The sequence below is a fragment of the Poecilia reticulata genome, chromosome 20 (assembly GCF_904066995.2).
Source record: "Poecilia reticulata chromosome 20, P_reticulata-male-v2, whole genome shotgun sequence".
NCBI classification, from domain to species: Eukaryota; Metazoa; Chordata; class Actinopteri; order Cyprinodontiformes; family Poeciliidae; genus Poecilia; species Poecilia reticulata.
The window spans coordinates 21,804,745-21,826,045 of record NC_088849.1 but is presented as its reverse complement, the minus strand read 5'-3'; the positions used below and the strand labels follow the sequence as shown (position 1 = coordinate 21,826,045).

The following is a 21,301-nucleotide window of genomic DNA, read 5'->3' as shown; positions in this document are numbered from 1 at the left end:
GAGATTTGTTTCTTCCCAGATCGCTGAAGGTTTTAACAGCATTTAAATCAGATTTTAACCTCTTGGTTCTTTTCTTTGTTGGTCATTCTCCTGTAGTTTTGCTCATTCTTCTCATGTTGATTCATTTTGTATTTTCATTAAACCCACACTGCAAAAAAACACTTGAACACATCTGGTGCCAATAGTGTCAAAACGTTTAAATTCACTGCAAAAACACAAAATCTTAAGGATTTTTTGATCTAGTTTTTAGTGCAAAAGTACTGTTTCCACTGGCAGATTAATTCACTAATAATAAGACATTTTCCCCATGTTATAAATGAAATAATTTGCCAATGCTACTAGAACTTTTTATTATTAATATTAAGGAATTTTTTTACATAATACTAACTCCTAAATCTTGCTGAGAAGTTACTTGTGAATCAGTTTTGTTTTATTTCAAGTATTAAGTATTTACACTAAGAACTTTGTGTTTTTTACACTGATTGACGTCCTGGGGTTGTTAGGTGACAGGCTGGGGTTGCTAGGTAACAGCGGAGTGCCTCTCAAATGTGACTTAAAAGTCGGGAGGTTTTTGAAACAACTCATTTTCCAGACACTAAAAAACATGAGTTTAACGCCAAAAAATAGCTGGGTGGATTTCTATTTAAACTTTTTATTTTTATTTATTTTTAAAAAGTTTTTTCCTAAAATCTACATACATATAAAGGTGACAATCCTTCCCAACTTAGCTTACCTATTTGTGACTTTCTATAAGAATCACATCATTAGGCCCGAGCAGCTAAGCGCTGCGAAGGCCTATTGAAATTGTGCTGTAAATTATTATTATTCACTTTATAATACCTACTGACCACTAGATTGGTTAAAATGATCTGAGATACTGTACCTATATAAAAGATGGTAAACAATCAGGATTAAAATCTGAAAATCCTTGCATTTTAAATGTGCTTTGCCATCGTAAATGGTGCGTATTTGTGTGAAATGTCACAGTTCTGCTGTCATCCTGCAGCAGTCGAGGTGCTCAGTTACTTCCAGAGGAGTTAATCCCTTGCTTACACAGCACACTCTTTTTTTCGTCCTGAACAGGTCAAATACTCTCATATTGTCAGGGTTTTTCAGACTCTGATATAATCTGTTGAGTTTGTTAAAACCAGAGGCTTCACACAAGAGGAGTGAAGTAGAAATGTTTCAGAAGAACATGCTAACTCAGAGCGTTTTGTTTTGTTGGAAAAGGTTCGGCTATAATTTCAACTGGGTCACGAAGCCGTTTATGTGTAACTTTTCTGTGTTTGTCTCAGGAACGGTACGTTGACAAACACATTCACTGGATTTATTCTAACAAAAGAGAAAATCAAGCTGGTGGTTAACATACGATAAATAACCCTCAACAAACTACAAACTTTCTATTTTCATACAAAGAAATATCTGCCAACAAGCAGTTAGCAGCAGTGAAAATTAAAGGTAGCTAAAATGAACAACATTAATAATAACAGTTAAAAATATTTTCAAAACGCAAACAAATTTACTCATGAAACACCACATTTATCTAAAACATAACACTTGTAAAGAGAGCACAGAGCTCACAGTTACTGACGGCAACAGAAAGAAAAGGGGGCGGAGCTGTCTGTTACTGGTTACTATGGCAACCACCAACTGCCAAGAGCAGCCCAACAGAACTTCACACACCAGTAAATGTCTGGAGAAACAACTTCTAAACAAAATAAATTCAAAGAAAAAATAAACAGGTTTTGACAAACTTCACATTTAACCCGGTTACCCACAAACAAAATAAACAAAGTTTGATTCCAGAAAGACTCTTCTGTTGAAAAAAAAAGACTCATCTAAAACATTCAGTGCTGACAAATATTTGAGTTACGTTTGTCTTTTGCAACATTCTTTTAATTTGTTTAATAAAAACACACAAAAAAATAAAGCTTTTCTGTTGTAGACTTTATGCTTTTACATCCTTTTAAGTTTGACATTTGGTCACTGGACATAACAAAAATTAGATTGTTGCTTTTAGGCTTTTCACCCCATTATTGTCAGATGTTGACTGGACCTTATTGTTACTGACCTCACTTTGTCCCTCATCTTAATGTGATACGGTTGTTTTTCCTGGTTATGCACCTATTGAAGTGGGAATATTCTCTCAACTCACTCGGCATTGAGCGGACGCAGCAGCTGTCACCTTGACTGAACGGCTGCATGCTGCTCAGGGTAACACTGACGGTGTCACTTCGTTCGGAAAATAATCGGCGAAAGGGTGACCTGTCAAAGACGGACATGATGGAAAAAAACTTCTGCTTTAATAGGAAAAGATGCTGGACGGAGCTGATTGGATGAGAGAGAAAGAGTTTCTAAAGAAAACCTGGGATGAGTTGGACCAAAACCCGATTTTATTTTATAATTTCTCTCAAATGAGACCAAAGGAAATTGGAAAATGGATGCCTTTCTCATAATAAGGCAAAAATTATAATTTTTCTTTTATTTTTCAGTTACTTATAGTCAGACATATGATTACTTTGATTAAAATATTTTATGCTTAGTTTAGTTTGTAACCTTTTTTTTTTTGGTAAAAAGTTTGAACACCACCAAATCAATTAATTAAATTTTAAATTAAAATGAGCTCAATAATTTCTGTTTTCATGATTTATTGTTTTTCTTTTCTCTCTCTTTCTACCAAAAATTAGATTATATTTTGAGTCCAGAACCTGTTCAAATCCAATCTGTTTGTTTAGGTTTGTTGTGAAATAAAGCTAATTAATGTTGTCAACATTGCCACAGTTTTATTAATATATGAATAAATAATTACCAATTGTAAAAACAGCACCATAAGTACTATCATTTTTCTTATTCTTTTTGTTAGAAGAAGTAGTTACAGTCTTAAAATCAATACATATTATAGATTTACTGTAGAAGCTGTTAGCAATGGCTAACGGCTAATACACTGTATATATAAATAGCTATCTCTTTTTTGATGGACAATTTTGTTTACAGAGATTTCATAATAAAATTTTTTGTTTCTGTTGTTTTGTTTTGAATATTTAAGTTTTTGCACTATTATGCCGTCACCTTTATATTGCTTGAAAATTGTCTCAAAAACATGATTCTGAATATTTCAATTCACTCTTTGAGAAAACCTTTAGGAACCAAAAGTTTTGGGTCATTTTCCTCTTGAATTAAAAAAAAAAAGTAATGCAGAAGCAAACACAAAAAGCTTCATGTTGATGCAAAGCTATGCACACTCATATAAAGCTCCATTTAACTTAGAAATTAAGCATTCATGCATAGAAAGATGGTAGTAGACTGAGAAGTCAGCAGATATTTCTCAGAGGAAAACTGGCAGCGTTGTTGCTCAGTAATCCAAACGGCATCGGGTCAGCCTGACCCGTTCTCACTCTTTCTGCCCGTCTCGCTGTTTATTTTCATATTAAAGTGATGGTGCCGTATTTATGAACATTAGGTCGTTCCTGAAAGCAATGTTCATGCTGGCAGAAGAGAGTCTGATCTTGCAGATTTAAATGTCAGCCTCTGAAACTCCCTGGTGGAGCAAAGAAAGTCCTAATAGATCCAGTTTGTTTTCTTATCTCAGGGGATCAATACGATCATTGATCCATCAGGTTTCTGTCAGGTTGTTTGGTCCTGGTTGCTTTCTGCAGGTAAACAGAAAACTGAGTCACAGTCTTTGTCTTAGAGAGAGAAGCAGATTATATAAACACCCTATTGTCCTAAACACAATAAGTTTTGTGAAAAGCCTTAAAGTTGGAAAAACATTTTTAAAAATTGAGTTAATTGCAGTGTTTACACTGTTAGCATCAGATATATGAAGAAAAAAAAATCTGCTCCTATTTTTTTATGTAAAAAGTCGTTGAAAGATCATATCATTTCTTGTTTTGCATTATCTCAACATTTTTAGACTTTTTGAACTTCCTCTTTTTGATTAAAGATTAAGCTGAAACATTCTGAATTATTTCAAATATCTTGTCAGTTAAAATCTCAGATTGGTTTGTATTTTTTGAGTTTTAATCAACTTTAAACTTGACAGGCTGATATTAGACGTCGTTTTGTTCACGCAGTAGCTTTAACCGACAGGCAGAGTGATAAACAAAATGAAAGATTACTACGGTTTGACAAAACTGATGTGTTTTGACAGATCAAGTAGCTTTATTTAATCAAAGTGCGTTTCAAGGGTTGAGTCTTGTGTCCTGCAGGTGCGCAGAGTGAGCTCAGTGGTGACGCGGCGCAGAGAGCAGCGCGTTCTGGTGATGGTCGTCGTCATGGTGGTCTGCTACCTGGTCTGCTGGCTGCCGTACGGCGTGGCCGCTCTGCTCGCCACCTTCGGCCCCACAGACCTTCTGACCCCGGCGGCCAGCGTCACGCCGTCGCTGCTGGCCAAGTTCTCCACTGTGGTCAACCCTTTTATTTACATATTCATGAACAAACAGGTGAGACGCTCACTTTATCTGCAATGTGGAGTCCAAATGGAGTCCATTAGGACCAAAACTTTTAAATTCAGAGAAATCAAGGGATACACTTCTTAATTTTTTTAAATTAAAACTGAAAAGATTTATGTCTTAAGACGTTTGTTGTCTTTATTGCTTCAATAATATATCAAATAAAAGACTATTTTAATAAAACAAAGTGACATTTTTTGTAGAAAAGGAATCTGTAAACCAGTGTGATAAAATATAAACAGAGTTTCACACAGTTGTTGTATTAATTTTAAACTTTATTGAAAGTTTATTAAAGTTTATTATCTTTTTTTATGTTTGGCAAGAAAGTTTGAGCGACGTAAAGTTTATAATCAATGAAAACAGAAAAAAACTTTGCCTTTTAGCTAAATAAATAAAAAGTGAGCAGATTTTATTTCTAAAAATATCAAATTGATCACAAATTCACTCCATTCTTGAACTGTGGACCAAACAAAGAGCCAAATAAAATCACCCAGAGGACAGTAAACGGCCCTCACGCCACACTTTGGACATCCCTAATTTAGAATTTTATTGTGTTATTTTTGTGATAACAATTATGATAAAAAACAATTTATTATGTATTTTTAGGGGTATCTGTATGTCTGCGCTGCAAACACTGATGTTGTCCTTGGAAAAACATTCCCATTTGAAATATTTCAGTATGCGACTTAAAAAAGTATTAATTCCACTACACGTTGCATAGTAACCACATTTAATTATATAGTTTATACTCATATGTATTCATGAGTAATTAAACAATTATCTTTGCAGGTGAATCCCAGTTTAGATTAGATTAGATTGGATTAAGCCCTGGATGTTTTTACACTTCGCCATCTGTTTCATGTTTCTTCATATATTGTCTCGGCTCTTTAGCAAACGGTTCTGATTTCAGTCAGCAAACCCGACTTTTACATTTCAACATGTCTGCTTTAGAAACCAGAACACAAAACTGCACAAATAGCTTTAAGGCTCAAGATTCAACATTTTTATGCTAATTTTATTGCACTTGATTGACTGATGTTTATCTCCGTAGATAAACACGTTAAAGAAGTGCATCCTCAAATATCTATTGGAAATATAAAATGCATCACAACAATTAGATTTTAGAAAAAGACAAAAATAAGAGTCTCTGAGGCATCTGTTCTCCGTCAAGGCCTGGATGGGTCTAATTATGTGACACCCAGTCCAGTAATTAAGTTTTTGTGTGATTTACACCCGCAGGAGGAGCGAGCAGAAGGCACACTTCCTATCTGCCGGGTTTTTGTTTACACTTTAAGGCAGGGCGCACATGAAGCGACACCCCACCGCCTGCACGGCTGCTCCGCGTTTCAAGGACAGAGAGCAGGGAGACGAGATAAAGAAAGGAGAATTAATCTGCTTTCATTTCTAATTGAAAGCAGCACAAACATCAAGGTGTTTCCTGCATGCAGGATTTCACAATCAATAGATCTTCAAGGCAGTCATTAGTTGATTAATACAAACAGGAACAGCGCAGATAGGACAACCTTTACCTGTTATGACTTTTTTCTTCACTATCACAATCAAAGCAAAAACATTTAGCCTTTAAACTTCCCAGTTTGGTTAATATCATTTTAAAGCTTAGAAGCAGCACATTTTCATGTTTTAATTTGTTTGAGACAGAAATTGCCTTTATTTTAAAAATTATGTTTGTTTTTCTGGAGATGTTGTGTGTTTTTAAACCATAAACCTTCAGGAGAGATTCTCAGTTTCTTTATTTAAGATCCTTGGCTATTTCCTTTCAACAAATCAGTCAGGTTTATTGGTATAGCACATTACAGCAACATGACAGTTCAAAGAGCTTCAAATCGTGAAAACGTAAAACTTTTCACATTTTGTTAAGTGGCATTGTAAAAATCATCAATAATCATCAAATATGTTTGTCAATGTTTGATTTATTTTGGTTCAAAAGAAACTCTACTTAAGTTTTATTCCAGGTGTGTAGAAGTTTCACACTTCCTGTTGGATCAGGACCAACATTATACTGGTTTTCTGTTTAAATTACTTTTATTACGGCTTCAGTTTCCTGTGGTTGAACAAACTTTATGCTGGATTAACATTAACAATTTATCAGATTTTTAGTGGAGACCTTGTTGTAGATCAGTTTTAATCTGGATTTGGATCAAGTTTTTGACAGATTTCAGACCTATTCTGGATTCTCAACCAGTTGTAAATGGGGTTTCCACTGGTTTTGGACTGGTTTTAAGTTGGTTTAATGCTGGATTTGGACCAGCAGATTTTTCGGATGATTTTTAGGTGAGTTTAAAACTCAGCTGAGCAGCTTTTGGATGAGATCTTGAGCCGGTTCTGGACCAGCAGTTTGTTTTTTTTAATCAAATGTAGTTTTTACTTGTTTTTCTTTTTTTCTGTTAACTTTGAATGGGTTTTGCTGTGGTTTTATCCAATCTTTGGATTGGGTATTTGTGCTTATTGGAAGATTACCAATCTGAATAGTTTCAGATTATTTTTATGTTGGTTTCTGATGACATTGGAACTTGTTGGGTTGGTTAACGACCAGGACTTTTTGTCTTTTAATTTGAAGTTTTTGACTGATTTTAAATCAAATAATTGATTCTGGACCACTTTTAAATGGATATTCTACTGGTTTTGATATATTAAAAACATGTTACTTTGGTTTTTATTCTTCAGAAGATTTAGATTGCATTTTGGTGAAAAATTACACTTGCTTTACATGTTTTTATTTCTGATTTTGGACAATCGTTGAGAACATTATTGTAGTTAAGATTTTTTTTTTTACATTAATGTCTGGAATAAAACCAACAAATCAAGATACATTTCTAAAATCTGGAATATTTTAGGACTGGATTTGTATGATTTCAGGCTTTGATACTGCATATACTGTCTCTTATTGTAGATTTTATTACTGCTATTGAAGTTTTTGTAAAAAAAAAAAAATGTGACTAGATAAACAAAATGAACTCATGACATTAGGAGATGTCTTCTTTTTTGATGATGAAAAGTTTAAATGAGTCCATTTTATGGAAATAAGTAAAACATGTTGATTTATTTTAGAGCTGAATTGCCATCCTCCACTTTAATGTAGCAGTATTTTAAAGATATGCTGTTTAAAGATTAAAAAGACAGCAATATTTTCACTAACTAGATTTCTTGTAAAATATATCAAATCCAACCTTTATTATTACTCAATAAAAAGTTTATATATCTTTATTCAAAAATGTAATTCAGTATTACAGTTTTATGTTTTGCTCTGCTCCTCTCTCTGCAGTTACTGCAGGGCTGGAAATATTTTATTAATCTAATATTTTAATCTGTGAATTAAAGAAAGGCGACAAGTTAAATAATTTATTAGAAACTTTTTCCTCAACATTTTTGTTCCCATTTAAGGTGTAAACTCTCATTGATACTGCAGAAAATAAGGCAAATAAAGCTGAATTTTCTGTATTCTGAAGCTGTATTTATATTTAAACAGATTCCCAAAGCAATGTACAGTAAGTATTTGTTTAGGTTGTGCTGTTCAGAAATGCCTGGGGATGAAAACTGTGTGTCCAGGTGCTGATGCAGCACAAGTGCTTCCCAAAGGGACATTGCTGAAAAGACCATTATGCTGGGTGGCATGTGTCCTTCTTAATGCATGCTGCTGCTGCAGAGAGAGGTGCTGGTGTCCTGCTGCTCCGGACATTTTTAGACGAGGTTTGCACATTTCTCTTTAGGACTTTGTTGTCATTTGCTGTGATGTTACCAAACCGATTCGCGTGTTTTCTCCTCTAGAGTCACTGAAGTTGTTTTTTTTTTTCTTCATTAATCATGGTATGTAAGGACACCGATTTAGAGGAATGAATGCAGGAATTACTCAAAGTACCTGAGCTGGATCAGTTATAATTACTCTCAAGTCAGCTATTAGATGTTTTTCACTATATTAAGTGACAAATTAGTGTTAAAGGAGTCCTGATTTGAAAAATTCACATTTTTGTATTTCCATTAGAGTCTCGACCGCTCAAGTGCTTCTTAAAAACACACAGCCGTTTTCTGGCAATAAGTTAGTGTTCTTTTGTGTCTGAAAAACGAGCTGTTTCAAAAACGTCCAGATTAAGTCATATTCGCGGGGCACTCTGCTGTCACCTAGCAACCCAAGCTGAGTTCCGCCCATTACTGAGCAACCCAATCTGAGTTCAGCCCGTTACCGAGCAACCCAATCTGAGTTCCGCCCGTTACCGAGCAACCCAATCTGAGTTCCAGCTCATTTGCTCAGCTGGTTTTACCGCTGTATGGTTGCTACAGTGGCTGTTGGAAAAGAGAAGTGTTTTGTTGTTGACTTACCACCGGTAGTTTATTTTTATTCTCTTAAATCCAGTTATGCAGATTTTGTATCATCTGCATGTCTAAGAAAATACTTTCTAGAAACATAGAGATCATAGATTTTGTCAGTTTCCAATCTGGGGTTTTTGGGAAGCTCTGACTCGCCAATAGCAGTTTTAGGTCTTTCAGATTTTTCCTTGAGACTTGAGGTGTTTTCACACCTGATAGTTTGTTATGCTGAGTTCTTTTGGGGACCAAAGTTGCAATATTTGTTACATTTTCAGCTGGTCCAGTTCTCTTTCACACTGTCTCAAATGATCCAAACCCTTTGAAAAACTTGCACAAAAACCATTGAAGGAAACGCCATGAAAACCTCTGAAGAAGACACTGAGCACAACTTCATTCTTCACAAAATGTAAACAAAAATTCAAATTTTAGCAGTAGTAGGATTTCTGTTTTTGTCTTTGGTAAAAGATCACTAGCCATTGCTCCCTGTAGCCCTGGACTCGTGTTTGTTTTGGCTCTATTTACCCAGAATGCCCTGCACTGTAGTTCACTACATGCTTTTGGAGCCGATCCTTTCCGCTTGACGTTCACAAATGCATTCAAACCACTTAAGTTTGTAGACAGAGCAGAGTTCACTTTTTTGGTCTCAATTACGCAGTCACACTTCCCCAAATGAACTGGACTTTCCAGGCAAATGCACTAGAGTTCGATTAAAGTGTTTCAATTTAGCAGTTAACATGATTGCCATGGTTAGCATCCTTACTGTTAAGCAGTCTTGACTAATAGCTGACATGCCTCCATGGTTATTTTAGATGGCTTCATGCATGTTTTGTACATTTTCTCCCTATTGAGCAACTTCCACACCAAAGAGTGTTTTTATTAGCACAACTTGGTGCGTTCACTGACCTGAAATAGATCTGCTTTTTTTTACTTTTAAAATGTAAGTAGAGTAGCAGCATATTAAAGAAGATGTTCCAGTTTAAAATTAATATTTACGTCTTTGGTAATTTAATAAACTCGAATGAAGTAATAGGAACAAATAATGACCTTGTGAGGAAATCATGTTCAGAAATGAATTTCAGGAGCCTTTTAATGCATCAGGGACTCAAAAGTCAGAATTAAGTAGCTTAATAAATTGAAAAAAGTCCCTATAAAAATAATCCATAAACTGAGGAAAAAACTGTAAAAAAGCATCTTAAATCCAAAGACAAAAAAGAAAGACCTTCAGAAATCCGGAAGAACTCGATCAATACGGATCAATAAGAGGAAAGGCTGAAGATTTCTGCACTAACAGTAGTTTAATGCTTTCATCTTTGTGAAAAAAACCTAACTTTTTTGGCAGAATGTATGTGAAGCGCCATAAGATCAAAACTCCTCCTTTCTTTTCCATACTACAAATATTATTTTAAGACAAATACAAACCAGAGTTAAATGTAGTTTTAAAATGATGATCTTCAAGCATTTGTGATAATTGGAGATTAGTTTTTCACATCACTGTGAATTAAATCTGGCTCAGTCTTGTTTGCTGAATAATTTTATTTGACACTGGATGGTTTTAAATTATGAACAGATTACAGGAAGTCATCCACACTGTAAAAACACAAAACATTACAACATATCTTTGGTCTAGTTTCTGGTGAAAATATCTTAGTGCACTTACTGGTTCAATTGGCAAATAAATTAACCTATTACATGGGGAAATGTCTTGTGAAATAATCTGTCAATTGAACCAGTACATTTCATCAACATTGAGGAATTATTTACTTAAAACAAGCCCCAATGTCTTACTGAAAGTTGCTTTTAAGTTGGTTTTGTCTTATTTCAAGTGTAATAAGATATTTTCACTAGAAACTAGAACAAAATACTTGGTAAGATTTTGTGTTTTGCAATACGGTGGTTGATTTAAACCCCTGCTCTCCTAATTATTTGTCAGAGTTGGTATGAGAGTTGCCATTTAAAAAAAAATTGAATCAAAACGCACTGAATTCCACAGCACATCTACATGTAAGATTTTCAAAGTCAAGCTAGCATAAATGACCTACTTTCCTTGCTCTCACTATATTCTGTTTATTAAAACTTCTTCTTGACCTTGTTGTATAGTTGTTGTAAGGTTGACATTTAGTAGCAAAGCACTTCGTCTCATTTTATGTCTATATAATTTAAGATTTAGTGAGTTATGTTGACAGACTGAAAGCTAAAACCAATGATAGTCACTGTCAGCAAGCTGCAGGACGTCATGCTCCAACAAGTCTAAATTAGTAGTTGTTTGCAAATATGGGATGACTCCGCATTTGTCACGTTTTTTACAAGTTGAACCAACTTTACCTGATATATAAAACAACTTAGAGGTCAGAAATGTGATTTATTTTTTTTTTTTTCATAAAAACAAAAAAACAGCTGAGTGAGTGTGTTTCAGGACATTTTTTTCTACAGTAGTAGCAGGGTGAAGAAATGTGAGGAGCAGGGAAAAGTGCCAGAAGTGAAAGTGCCTGAAGGCAAAGTAAAGTCATGATGGAGTGATTAATGATGGGATGGACCTGGGAATTTGGGACTGACGACGAAACGAGAGCGCAGTAAAAACTGCAAGATGAATGGAGAACATTAAGATAAAGAACAAGCAGGCGATGCAAAGGTGACCGTGGAGATGTAGAGTTATATTTAATCTTCTAAAGGTAACGCAGCTTTGATTTTGATTAGCGTGTGATGTGGCGCACTTTGCCGATGACCTTTTCGCGCCCCAGCCTTCGTCGCTCGCTCCTTTTATCTGCGTCTTCCTCAGGCTGTCGCTCAGACATTCAGCTTGTCACTTCCCAGCCTGAGAGACATTTCGTTTTGTTTGATGGCTGACTTGTTGTGACGGCGGGGGAAATTCTCACTGCTACCCGGAACCTGTGGAGCTGCAGACGAGGCTTTGCTGTGTGGCGCTTTCAGTCTTCAGTTCCTCCCAGCCCATGACGATAAACGCAAACGAGTTGAGGCGAGTTGAAGACTTCAAGCGCTGTGCAGATTCACGACCCGGACCAGCGACGCCTTTACACCTCTGAAGTGCAACTTTTTCTCTGAATATTTCTATAAAAACTATGAAAAAAAACACCTTAAGAAGTCATTATTTCTATAAAACGTGCTCACTTTTGGGAAAGTTACAAAAAAAAGGAGCTAAATATTTAGTTTTGAGGAGAAAAACACAAAATCTTATCAAGTCATTTTGGTTTAGTTTCTATTTCAAATATCTTAGTAGATTTAATTTAGGACAAAACTAACTTACAAGTCCATCCATCCATCCATTTTCTTGCACCCTTTTTCCCTCGGTGGGGTCGGGAGGGGTGCTGGTGCCCATCTCCAGCCAACGTTTCGGGCGAGAGGCGGGGTCACCCTGGACAGGTCGCCAGTCTGTCGCAGGGCAACACAGAGACACACAGGACACACAACCATGCACACTCACACCTAGGGACAATTTGGAGAGGCCAATTAACCTGACAGTCATGTTTTTGGACTGTGGGAGGAAACCGGAGTACCCGGAGAAAACCCACCATGCACAGGGAGAACATGCAAACTTACAAGTAACTTTTGTTAAAGATATGAGCTTGTTTTAAGAAAATAAGTCCTTAATATTGATGAAAAAGCACTGTAATGTGGGAAAAATGTTTTTAGTGAAACAGTTCTTTTTCATCAAAGTTAAGGAGGTATTGACTTAAAACAAGCTCTTATATTTTTGCTGAAAAGTTAGTAGTGAGTTAGTTTCGTCTTATTTGAAGTGTACTAAGATATTTGCACGAGAAACCAGAACTTAAAAAAACTGGAAAATGACCCATTTCGAAAACCTCCCTATTGTCATGTCAGAATTCATGGGCACAACGCCGTTACCTAGCAACCTCAGCTTGGGTCGTTACCTAGCAACCCAAGCTGGGTTCCACTGTTTATTTGGATTTAAAGTGACAAGACGCCCCAAAACAGCTCAAACTGAGCAGACTAACATCTCATAATCTAAGAATAATTTTGTGTAAGAAAAGTAATGAACATATTTTGACCTTTCTTAACTTGTTTAAGGAATAGAAAGGTGACCTTACAAGTTCTGAGAAATGTGTACGCTGTAATATCTGACTATAATGAATTTATTAAAAGTTCCCCCTTCAAACCTCCTGACCAATCAGAAAGTAGAACATCTAAATTTAGGCTATAGTTTCATCTTTTTTAATAATCCCGCTGTGTGGAATGCGGTATAGAGCAGCCATTATCTCTGTGACCTGAGATAAACTGCAGCGTTTCACTGCTTCCTTTCTGCGCTGTATTATAAAAGCTATTTGTGGTTTCCTATGAATAAATTTGTCTCCTGTAAGTCTTCCAAAACGTTTCTTTTTCTTCGGCACATTATGCTCACTTCTATCTGGGATCGCTTTGCAACTTCTCCATGTCGTTGTTAGTGTAGGAACACGAAAATAGATACAGAAAGACTTTTTATATTTTCAAAAGTGGTGTTTTTTTTTTGCTTTCTCATGCTTTAAATCATGTTTATATGTTGCTATCTAACAGCTGTTTGACACAAAGACAATTTTTTGCAGAACTTTGACACATCTCGATTAAAGATGTACAATACAAAAAATATATTTACTTTAATTTGTTTTTCTGAAACTGTATGTAATAAATACCTATTAATGGCTTATAACTGTTGATACTTCATTTAAATGAGATTAAGTCACCGCTTTGGTTTTTGCAGAAATGCACTGCAAAACCACAAAATCGTACCAAGTAATTTTGCTCTAGTTTGAAGAGCAAATCTTAGCATACTTTAAATAAGACAAAACTAAATTTTCAGCTAAATACTTTTAAGTAAATAATTCCTTAATATTGATGGAAAATCCTTAATTTTCTTATAACATGAGAATAAGATCTTGTTAAAAGTTAAATAATCTGCCAATGCAAATATAAGGAATTATTTACTTAAAACTAGCCTCTATATCTTGCCAAAAGTTACTTTTAGGTTATTTTTGTCTTATTTTAAGTGTACTGGACCAGAAATCCTTGGTAAGACTTTGTGTTTTTGCAGTGTATGGAGCCTGTTAATGTGTTGCTGCTGAAATAGACGAGGTTAGCCGGTCACTCTGAGTGTTAAATAGATTTTTTATTTTTACTCCGCCTCCTGCCGCGCCACCGGCCCCTTAACACCCGATCGCAGCTGCTGCTCGCCGCCTCATGGTGGGAACCACACAGGCAGAGGCCATCTGTTCGTCCTCTGGTGCTCTCGCAATTTAGTCTTTCTCAGCCTCCCTCCGTAGTCGCCTGGTCATCACAGTCTCCTCTGAGCAGACGGTGCTGAGTCGGGTCTGCTGCTGGAATCGGGGAAGCACTGATGGCGGCTCCCAATCTGCTGCTTTTTAATTAGCTACTTGGCAACAGCTGGAAACGTTGAAGCTTTGAGTTTTTTTCATACTCTCTTCGTCAGTTTGAGTCAGGAATGATGAAGGACATCACAAGTCCCAGTTTGTCAAAGAGAAGAGGCTTTTTGGGTGATCTTGACAGCATCCATGTTGTACACTGTAAAATGACAAAATCTTACCAAGTAATTTGGTTTACGCTCCAGAGAAAATATCGCAGTACACTTGAAATGAGACAAACGTAAAAGTAACTTTTTAGCAAAATATAGAGGCTTGTTTTAAGTAAATAATTCTATTTATTTAAATAGAATTATTTAAGTAAATAATTCTAAAAAGTTCTTGTTCCATTGGCAGATTATTTAACTTATAACAAGTCATTTTTCCAATGTTATAAGTTTATTTTTCTGCCTATGGAACAAGAACATTTGCATCTATATTAAGGACTTATTTACTTAAAACAAGCCTCTATATCTTGCTAAAAATATGCTTTTAAGTTAGTTTGTCTTATTTCAAGTGTACTAAGATATTTGCACCAAAATTACTTGGTAAGATTTTGTGTTTTTGAAGTGTAACCAAAGGATTTCGATCAATTAAAAGCCATAACAGAGCTTGGATGTATAAATATGGTGCAGTTGAAGTAAATTTAACAGAGAATTTTGGCTGGAAAGGCTGCATTTAATTCACAATACTTTAATAAATCAGTCAAGTTTATTTGTACAGCATAACATGCCCTTTATTACGTCATAAAATCACCATACATTTGAGAAACCAGCAGCAAACGTTACATTTTGATGATTGTCATCATTAAAATCATCATTAGACATCAGATATGTTGATCAATGTTCCATTTATTATGGTTTTCAGCTTTGGTTTAATGGTGTTTCGACAGTTTGTTCCAGATCTGTGGTGCATAGAAGCTGAATGCTGCTTCTCCTCGTTTGGTTCTGGTTCTGACAGAAGACCCGAGAGGTCTGGAAGGTTGCTATGACAACAACAGATCTTTTAATGTGTTGTGGTGCTAAACCGTTCTGTGATTTATAACCTAACAACAGTATTTTAAAGTCTATTCTCTGAGCTGCAGGGAGCCAGTGGAAGGACTTTACAACTGGATGATGTGCTTTAACTGCCTGTTTTAGTCAGAGTTCTGCTGACCCAGCAGAACGAACGCAGCAGCGTTCTGGATCAGCTGCAGCTGGAGGATTAATTTTTTTTAGGCAGACCTGGTGCAGTAATAAATGTGACTAAAGATGAATGCATGGATGAGTTTCTATGGATCTTGTTGGGTCATTTGACCTCTATTCCTGGAAATGTTCTTCGGGCGATAGAAGGCCGACTTTATAACCGTCTTTATGTGTCTCTGAAGGTGCAGGTCAGATTCTGGGACTGATCTTTGGTTTCCAGCTGTAATAACTGAAGCTGTGCGTAGACTCTGGATCGTTCCTCTTTAGATCCAAAGATAATAAAGATGTCAGCGTCAGATCATGAATGTGTTGTGATGCTGAGCTGTTCAGTGGTTTAAAAACTGAAGCGTTTTGGATCAGCTGCAGCTGCAGACCTGTAAAGACACAGTTTCAGTAATCAATGAATCTAAAGATAAACGGATTAGTTTCAATAGATCTTGCAGGTGAATTAGTCCTATAGAAATAATTGAAGTGATAAAAGCCTGACTTTGTGACCGTCTTTATGTGTCGTTGAAGGTTCAGGCCCAGATATTTTGCTGGTTTTTCCCTCACAGATTTGACTGAGCCTTTAATTCTGTCTTATTTTCTGTTCCTCATTTCAGCGCAAGTCTTTTTATTTCTTGTGGGGCGTTTTTTTCATCCCACCTCCTCCCTTCATTCTGCAGTAGATTAATACTTTGGGGCTCTAATAGACTTAATACTGAGCGCTAACTGTGAAAGCGGTATAATTTCACGATGTCCTCGGGGAAACAGAAATTAATTGGCTCATTTCTGATGCTCTGTCTGTCTTAAGTATTTTGGTTAAGAACGTTGGCAAACTGCTCCCATAAATAAGTAGATTTTATTTTTTAATTTCTTACAGCTGCAGGATGAGAACATGTTGGGTGAATCTGGGTTTTGTTTAAGCTGCAGGTCCGTGGGGAAATGTAGTAGACTTTCAGTATACGTGTGGAACTGAAGAGTATACTAAGTACACTACGTTTATCCAGGGGACGCCTGCTGGACGACAAACACGATAAAAAACAGAAAAATTATTCAATTTGACTCAAATACTCTGTATAAATTTAACATCCTGGCTGGTAGATTTTAAAGTGTATGAAATAGTTGGTTACTTTATTTAGAATTTCAATTATTTTCTCAGAATTTTGACTTTATTTTAGAATTCTTAATTTTTTTTCTCTGAATATTTTTTTCATATTGTTGACTTTTCTAATCTCAGATTTCTGACTTTTTTTTCTTAAAATTTCAATTTTTCTCAAAATGTTGACTTTTATTTCAGAAATTTTTTTCAAACTTTTGACATTTTTAATAAAAGAATTCTGACTTTTTTTTCTCAATTCTTTTTTTTTTCTTCAGAATTTCACTTTTCTAATCTCTGAATTCGGATTTTTTGTCTCATATTTTTGTAGAGAAAAACACCGGCCACCTAGGAAACCAGCTCGTTCTTTAATTTGACTAAAATACCGGGACAAGATTTGTTTAAGTTAAATTTGTAAAATAATCCTCCTCTGTTATTATCCATGTTTTACAGCTGCTGCCTGTGTTTGTGTGCAGTTTCACAGATGTTTCCGGGCCTTCTTCTCCTGCTCCGCTCCAGAACCTGGCTCCACCTTAAAGACATTTTCTCGGCCGACCAAGACGTTCCGCTCCGCGCGGCCGCAGAGGGACCACCAGGTGACGGCGCCCGCCCCGTCCACGGCGCCACCGACGCCCATCCGCGGGTCGGCGGTGAACAGCGGCTGCTCTGCTGCAGAACCTCCATCTGCGTCCGGACCCAAACCCAAAGTGATTCTGGTGGCTCACTACAGGGAATAAAGAGATGCAGAATAAAGGGAGCAGGTCTCCGAAAAAGACAACGCCTTCTTTATTAGCAGAGAACCGAACATTCAGAACATGAAACCGGGCCATTTAATCCCGGTCCGATCCAAGAACAAACGCTCTGTGAAGCTCTGTGTACAAAGCAGACTGAAGATGTGAGATTAGGGCTACACGCAGTGCTTTGTGTTGACATTACACACTTTTCCCTTCTGGATTTACAAACCGAATCCCATTCAGAGGAGCCGTAACGCAAACAGCTGATGCTTAACACCGAGGAGACCGGAGGGATTCATCCTGCATTCACAGCTAAATGTCTCTGTGTTGGTTTGTTTAGGCAGCTGTTTGTTGTTTTAGTTCCCTTTGTAGAAATGTTGCAGTTAAATTAAGTGAGGATAACTTGTTTTTACTGTCCTCAGATATTTGGGCTTTGAAATGTTTTTCCCTAGATTTACAGAAGCTGGGCGGCTGCTTGTGAAATCATTCAGTAACCCAATAATTAGCCTTCAGAAGGACTTTATTTAGTTTTGTCATGTGGAACCACAAACTTCAGATATTTCATACAGATTTCATGTTTCTGACCGACACAAAGTTATGCACAAAGAGGGTGAAGGAAACAGGTTCATAGATTGAAGTTTTAAAGATAAATAAATTAAAAATAAAAAAATTAAATTTTTCTCCAATCACCTCTACTCTGACATCTACGGAAGGCAATTAGGGCAACTTGACAAAAGTTAAAAAAAAAAAATAGACATTTTTCTTAGAATTTTTACTTTTTCAAACTTGGCATTTTATGCTTTTTCCTCAAATTTTTGACCTTCTTTAGTCTCAGAAATATTTTTTTCCCTCAGAATTACTTCTTACTTAGTTTTGAGTTCTCAAGAATCTTTGTTTTTCTTGGATTTTTGGGGGGTGTTTCCAACAGAATTTTGACATTTTTTCCTCACAACACTTTACTAAAAAATTTTTTTAAATGTTTTTTCAGACTTCTACAAATTTCCTCAACTGTTTTTCATTAGAATTTTGACTTTTTTTCCTCATAATTTTGATATTTGCTCAGAATTTCGACTTTTAATTTCAGAATCAAAAGAACTGAGTTCTCAAACTTTTGATGTGTTTTTCAGGACTTTTTTTCCTCTGAATTTTAACTATTTTCTCAGCATTCTGTTTTTTGAACTTTAATTTTTTTCTTAGAATTCTAATATTTTTTTCTCAGATTTTGAATTTCTCCCTTTCTCCCAAAATGTGACTTTTTTAATTTCAGATTTTTGACTTTTTAATCTCAGGTCTCAAATTCCAACTTTCATAAAAGTCAGATTTTTTTCACTGGCCCTAATCCTTTCGGTAGATGATGTTATCTAATGATATTTAACCTGAGAATAAATGATCAATAAATAACTGGAAGAGTTTAAAGCAGAGGTTGGTAAATGGAAATGAAAACAATATGGAACAACTGCAAAATTATCAACATCCCAGCATTTTGAAACGTGTTGGAGGCATATAAGATCCAAATAAGTCAAACTTGCAAAAGAAATAAAAGTTTATCCGTTTTAACATTAAATATTATGTATTTGTATTGTGTTCAGTTGAATATGGGTTGGAAAGGATATGCAAATGATCATATTTTGTTTTTATTTTTGTTTTTATTTATGTTTTACACAATGTCCCAACTCCATATTGGGCAGTAGAGCGGTGTGGATATCTGAAATTTCTAAGTTAATTTTATTCAGTGTATCACCAAGTGGTTGTGGTTCAAGAAGCAAGTTTCTTAAAGGAGGAATTTTTTTCTTTCTTTCTGTTCTACTAATTGACCTGGTATTTTTATTGTTTAATCTAAAATTAACTTGATATTAAATTGCACAGGGTACCATTCTGGGCAGGAAAGCAGCCAAATTACTGTAATAACACAAAAAAATAAACAGCTGCTACACTGAGAGTATTTTTTATAATTTATAGTATCATAAACATGATGCTGCATTAGTCTCTTTCACAGTTTCAGTCTTTTTCAGTCTCATTTTTTGTCTTTAACACCATTGTGTCTCCAAAGGTTATTCCCGACCGGTTTCATAAAAACAGAACCTTTTCTCTTATTCTGAATAAAGCAAACAGGCGGATTTTGAATCACTAATATCAATAGAATGCTTCAAGTCATTAAAAAATGAATTTTTCTTTCTTCTCTGTTCATTTATTTGTGTCGTTCATCCTTAATGTTCCCACATACTCACTGTAATATTCCTTTAAGCAGTTGTAGATGCACTTTGACTTAGCTAGCTAACAACTAGCATTGTCTCATTTCCCAAATGATATATTTATGATCCCAAAGACTTCTAAGAAAATATTCTGGGAACTAATGAGTGACAAATATCCAAAGCCCATTGACATTTGGACTGGCCTAGTCAAAGTCTGGACATAAATCCAATTGAGATGCTGTGGTAGGACCTTAATTAGGCTTTTGATGGCTGAAAACTCAACAATGTGGTTAAATAAAAGCCATTAAATTTGGGGGAAATAACTTTTTTGCAGACACTTTGGTTTTCATAGCTGTTTTCCAACATTGTGTTGTTTTTATTTACTCTGATTATCTTCAGCTAATATCTGCTTAATGAGCTGAAACACAAAATAAAATATGAAGCATTAAATGGACTTTGAAAGTGCTGTAGTTGTTTATTTTTAATGAGTCAAACTATAATAGGAAATAAAACAACTTGCAATAAATGAAAATTCTTGTAAGCACTAATCTAAAAGTTATCATCACCCTCAAAACTTTTGGTCTTAACTTTCTAAATGTTAATTGGTCCGCTAGTCTTTACGAGAAGGGATTTTTGTTTAAATAAAGTTGTTTCCAGTTTGAATTCAATGATTTTCAGTGACTTTGCGGCATGTAGTGACAGAAATGGAAATGTGTTTGCTTGAAGCCAATAATCAGTATGTTTATGAGTCTGATTGATTTAGTGTTTGCTACAAACAGAAATAAGGAAGACTGCATTTTATTCAGTCATTGTGAACTGCTCTCATTTTGTATTGATATAATTTATGTTATTAAATTGTTTTCTTTAAGTGTGGTAGTAAATTTCTAATTCTTTTTGTTTTGTTATGGTGTTGATTTTAAATTGTTTGGAAGGCGTATTCCTGGGTTAGGAAAACATTTTCGTCATGTTTCCCATTGCTATGCCAGAAATTTGGGGAATTAATTAAAAATATTAGCTAATTTAATCAGCAATTTCATGCTGTTCAGATTTAAGAAGGCTTTTCCAGTATTTACAACCCCAAATCCAACCCTTCTCATCCCAACCCTACTCCTCCTAAACATCCTTTCAACCATAAATCCAACAATAATCCCAACCCTAAACCACGATGGTAAGAAATCAACTATCAAACTGAATTGAGGGGAACATTCTATAAATCTTTCCAACTTTTTATGTGAAACATAAACAAGTTTATGTCTCAAACAGATCCCTCCGTCTTTTCTTTTTCTTAGTTCAAAGCCGAGCAAGAGTAAATTTGTCTTTCTTCAGAAAGCGGGGCACAAGGATTACTTTCTCCTCTCTACATATTAATGCATGCTGATTAATCCAGGAATTATAATAGGGAGAAAAGCAGATTAAGGATTCTGTATTACAGCCTTCATTTCAGCGAGAGCCAAACACAATTCGCAGTGTTGAAACGCAATGCTATGAATTATGTTTATGAATGAACATGGAAGTAAGGCCAAAAGTGCGTAATAGGTGGTTTACAATTTAATTTTTTATTTTTTTTTTCCCCCAGTTTCCACAATGTCCAGAAATCCGTTTAGGACAACTTAATCAAGCTGCTGATGGTAGTATTTAGAAAAAACACAAATTGTATATTCATGAGGGGAAATAATAATTTTACTTTACAGGAAAAGTTTGTGTAATAATATAAATTTTTAATGTATTAATTCCACTTTTACAAACTCAAATTTCTAATATCCGCCAGTTGACGAACTGCTGTCTCAAAGCTAACGGCTTGAGGCTAACGGTTCAAGGCTAACCGCTAAGTTAGTTAGCTTTAATGCTAAATCACGATCACACTGTCAATAAAATCGGACATTTTAGAAGCTACAGATATAAATCAGCAGCAGAAGTGATAATTAGCATCCACACATTCATGTTACACGACTAATATCACTAGTCATATTGTC

At 35.5% G+C, this 21,301-nt stretch overlaps 1 protein-coding gene across 2 annotated transcripts in view; it reads left to right on the top strand.

The window, feature by feature from the left end:
* tmtopsb (teleost multiple tissue opsin b) overlaps positions 1 to 20,196 on the top strand; it is a 54,461-nt gene extending 34,265 nt beyond the window's left edge. The window contains exons 3-4 of one of the 2 annotated variants that reach the window (XM_008396477.3): positions 4,209 to 4,442; positions 16,879 to 20,196. In XM_008396477.3, coding sequence (XP_008394699.1) covers positions 4,209 to 4,442; positions 16,879 to 17,139 — 495 coding nt within the window. In that variant the 3' untranslated portion in view covers positions 17,140 to 20,196. The remainder of the gene's footprint in view (positions 1 to 4,208; positions 4,443 to 16,878) is intronic. The other variant, XM_008396478.3, reaches the window with a different exon arrangement.
* Positions 20,197 to 21,301: the final 1,105 nt, after the last annotated feature.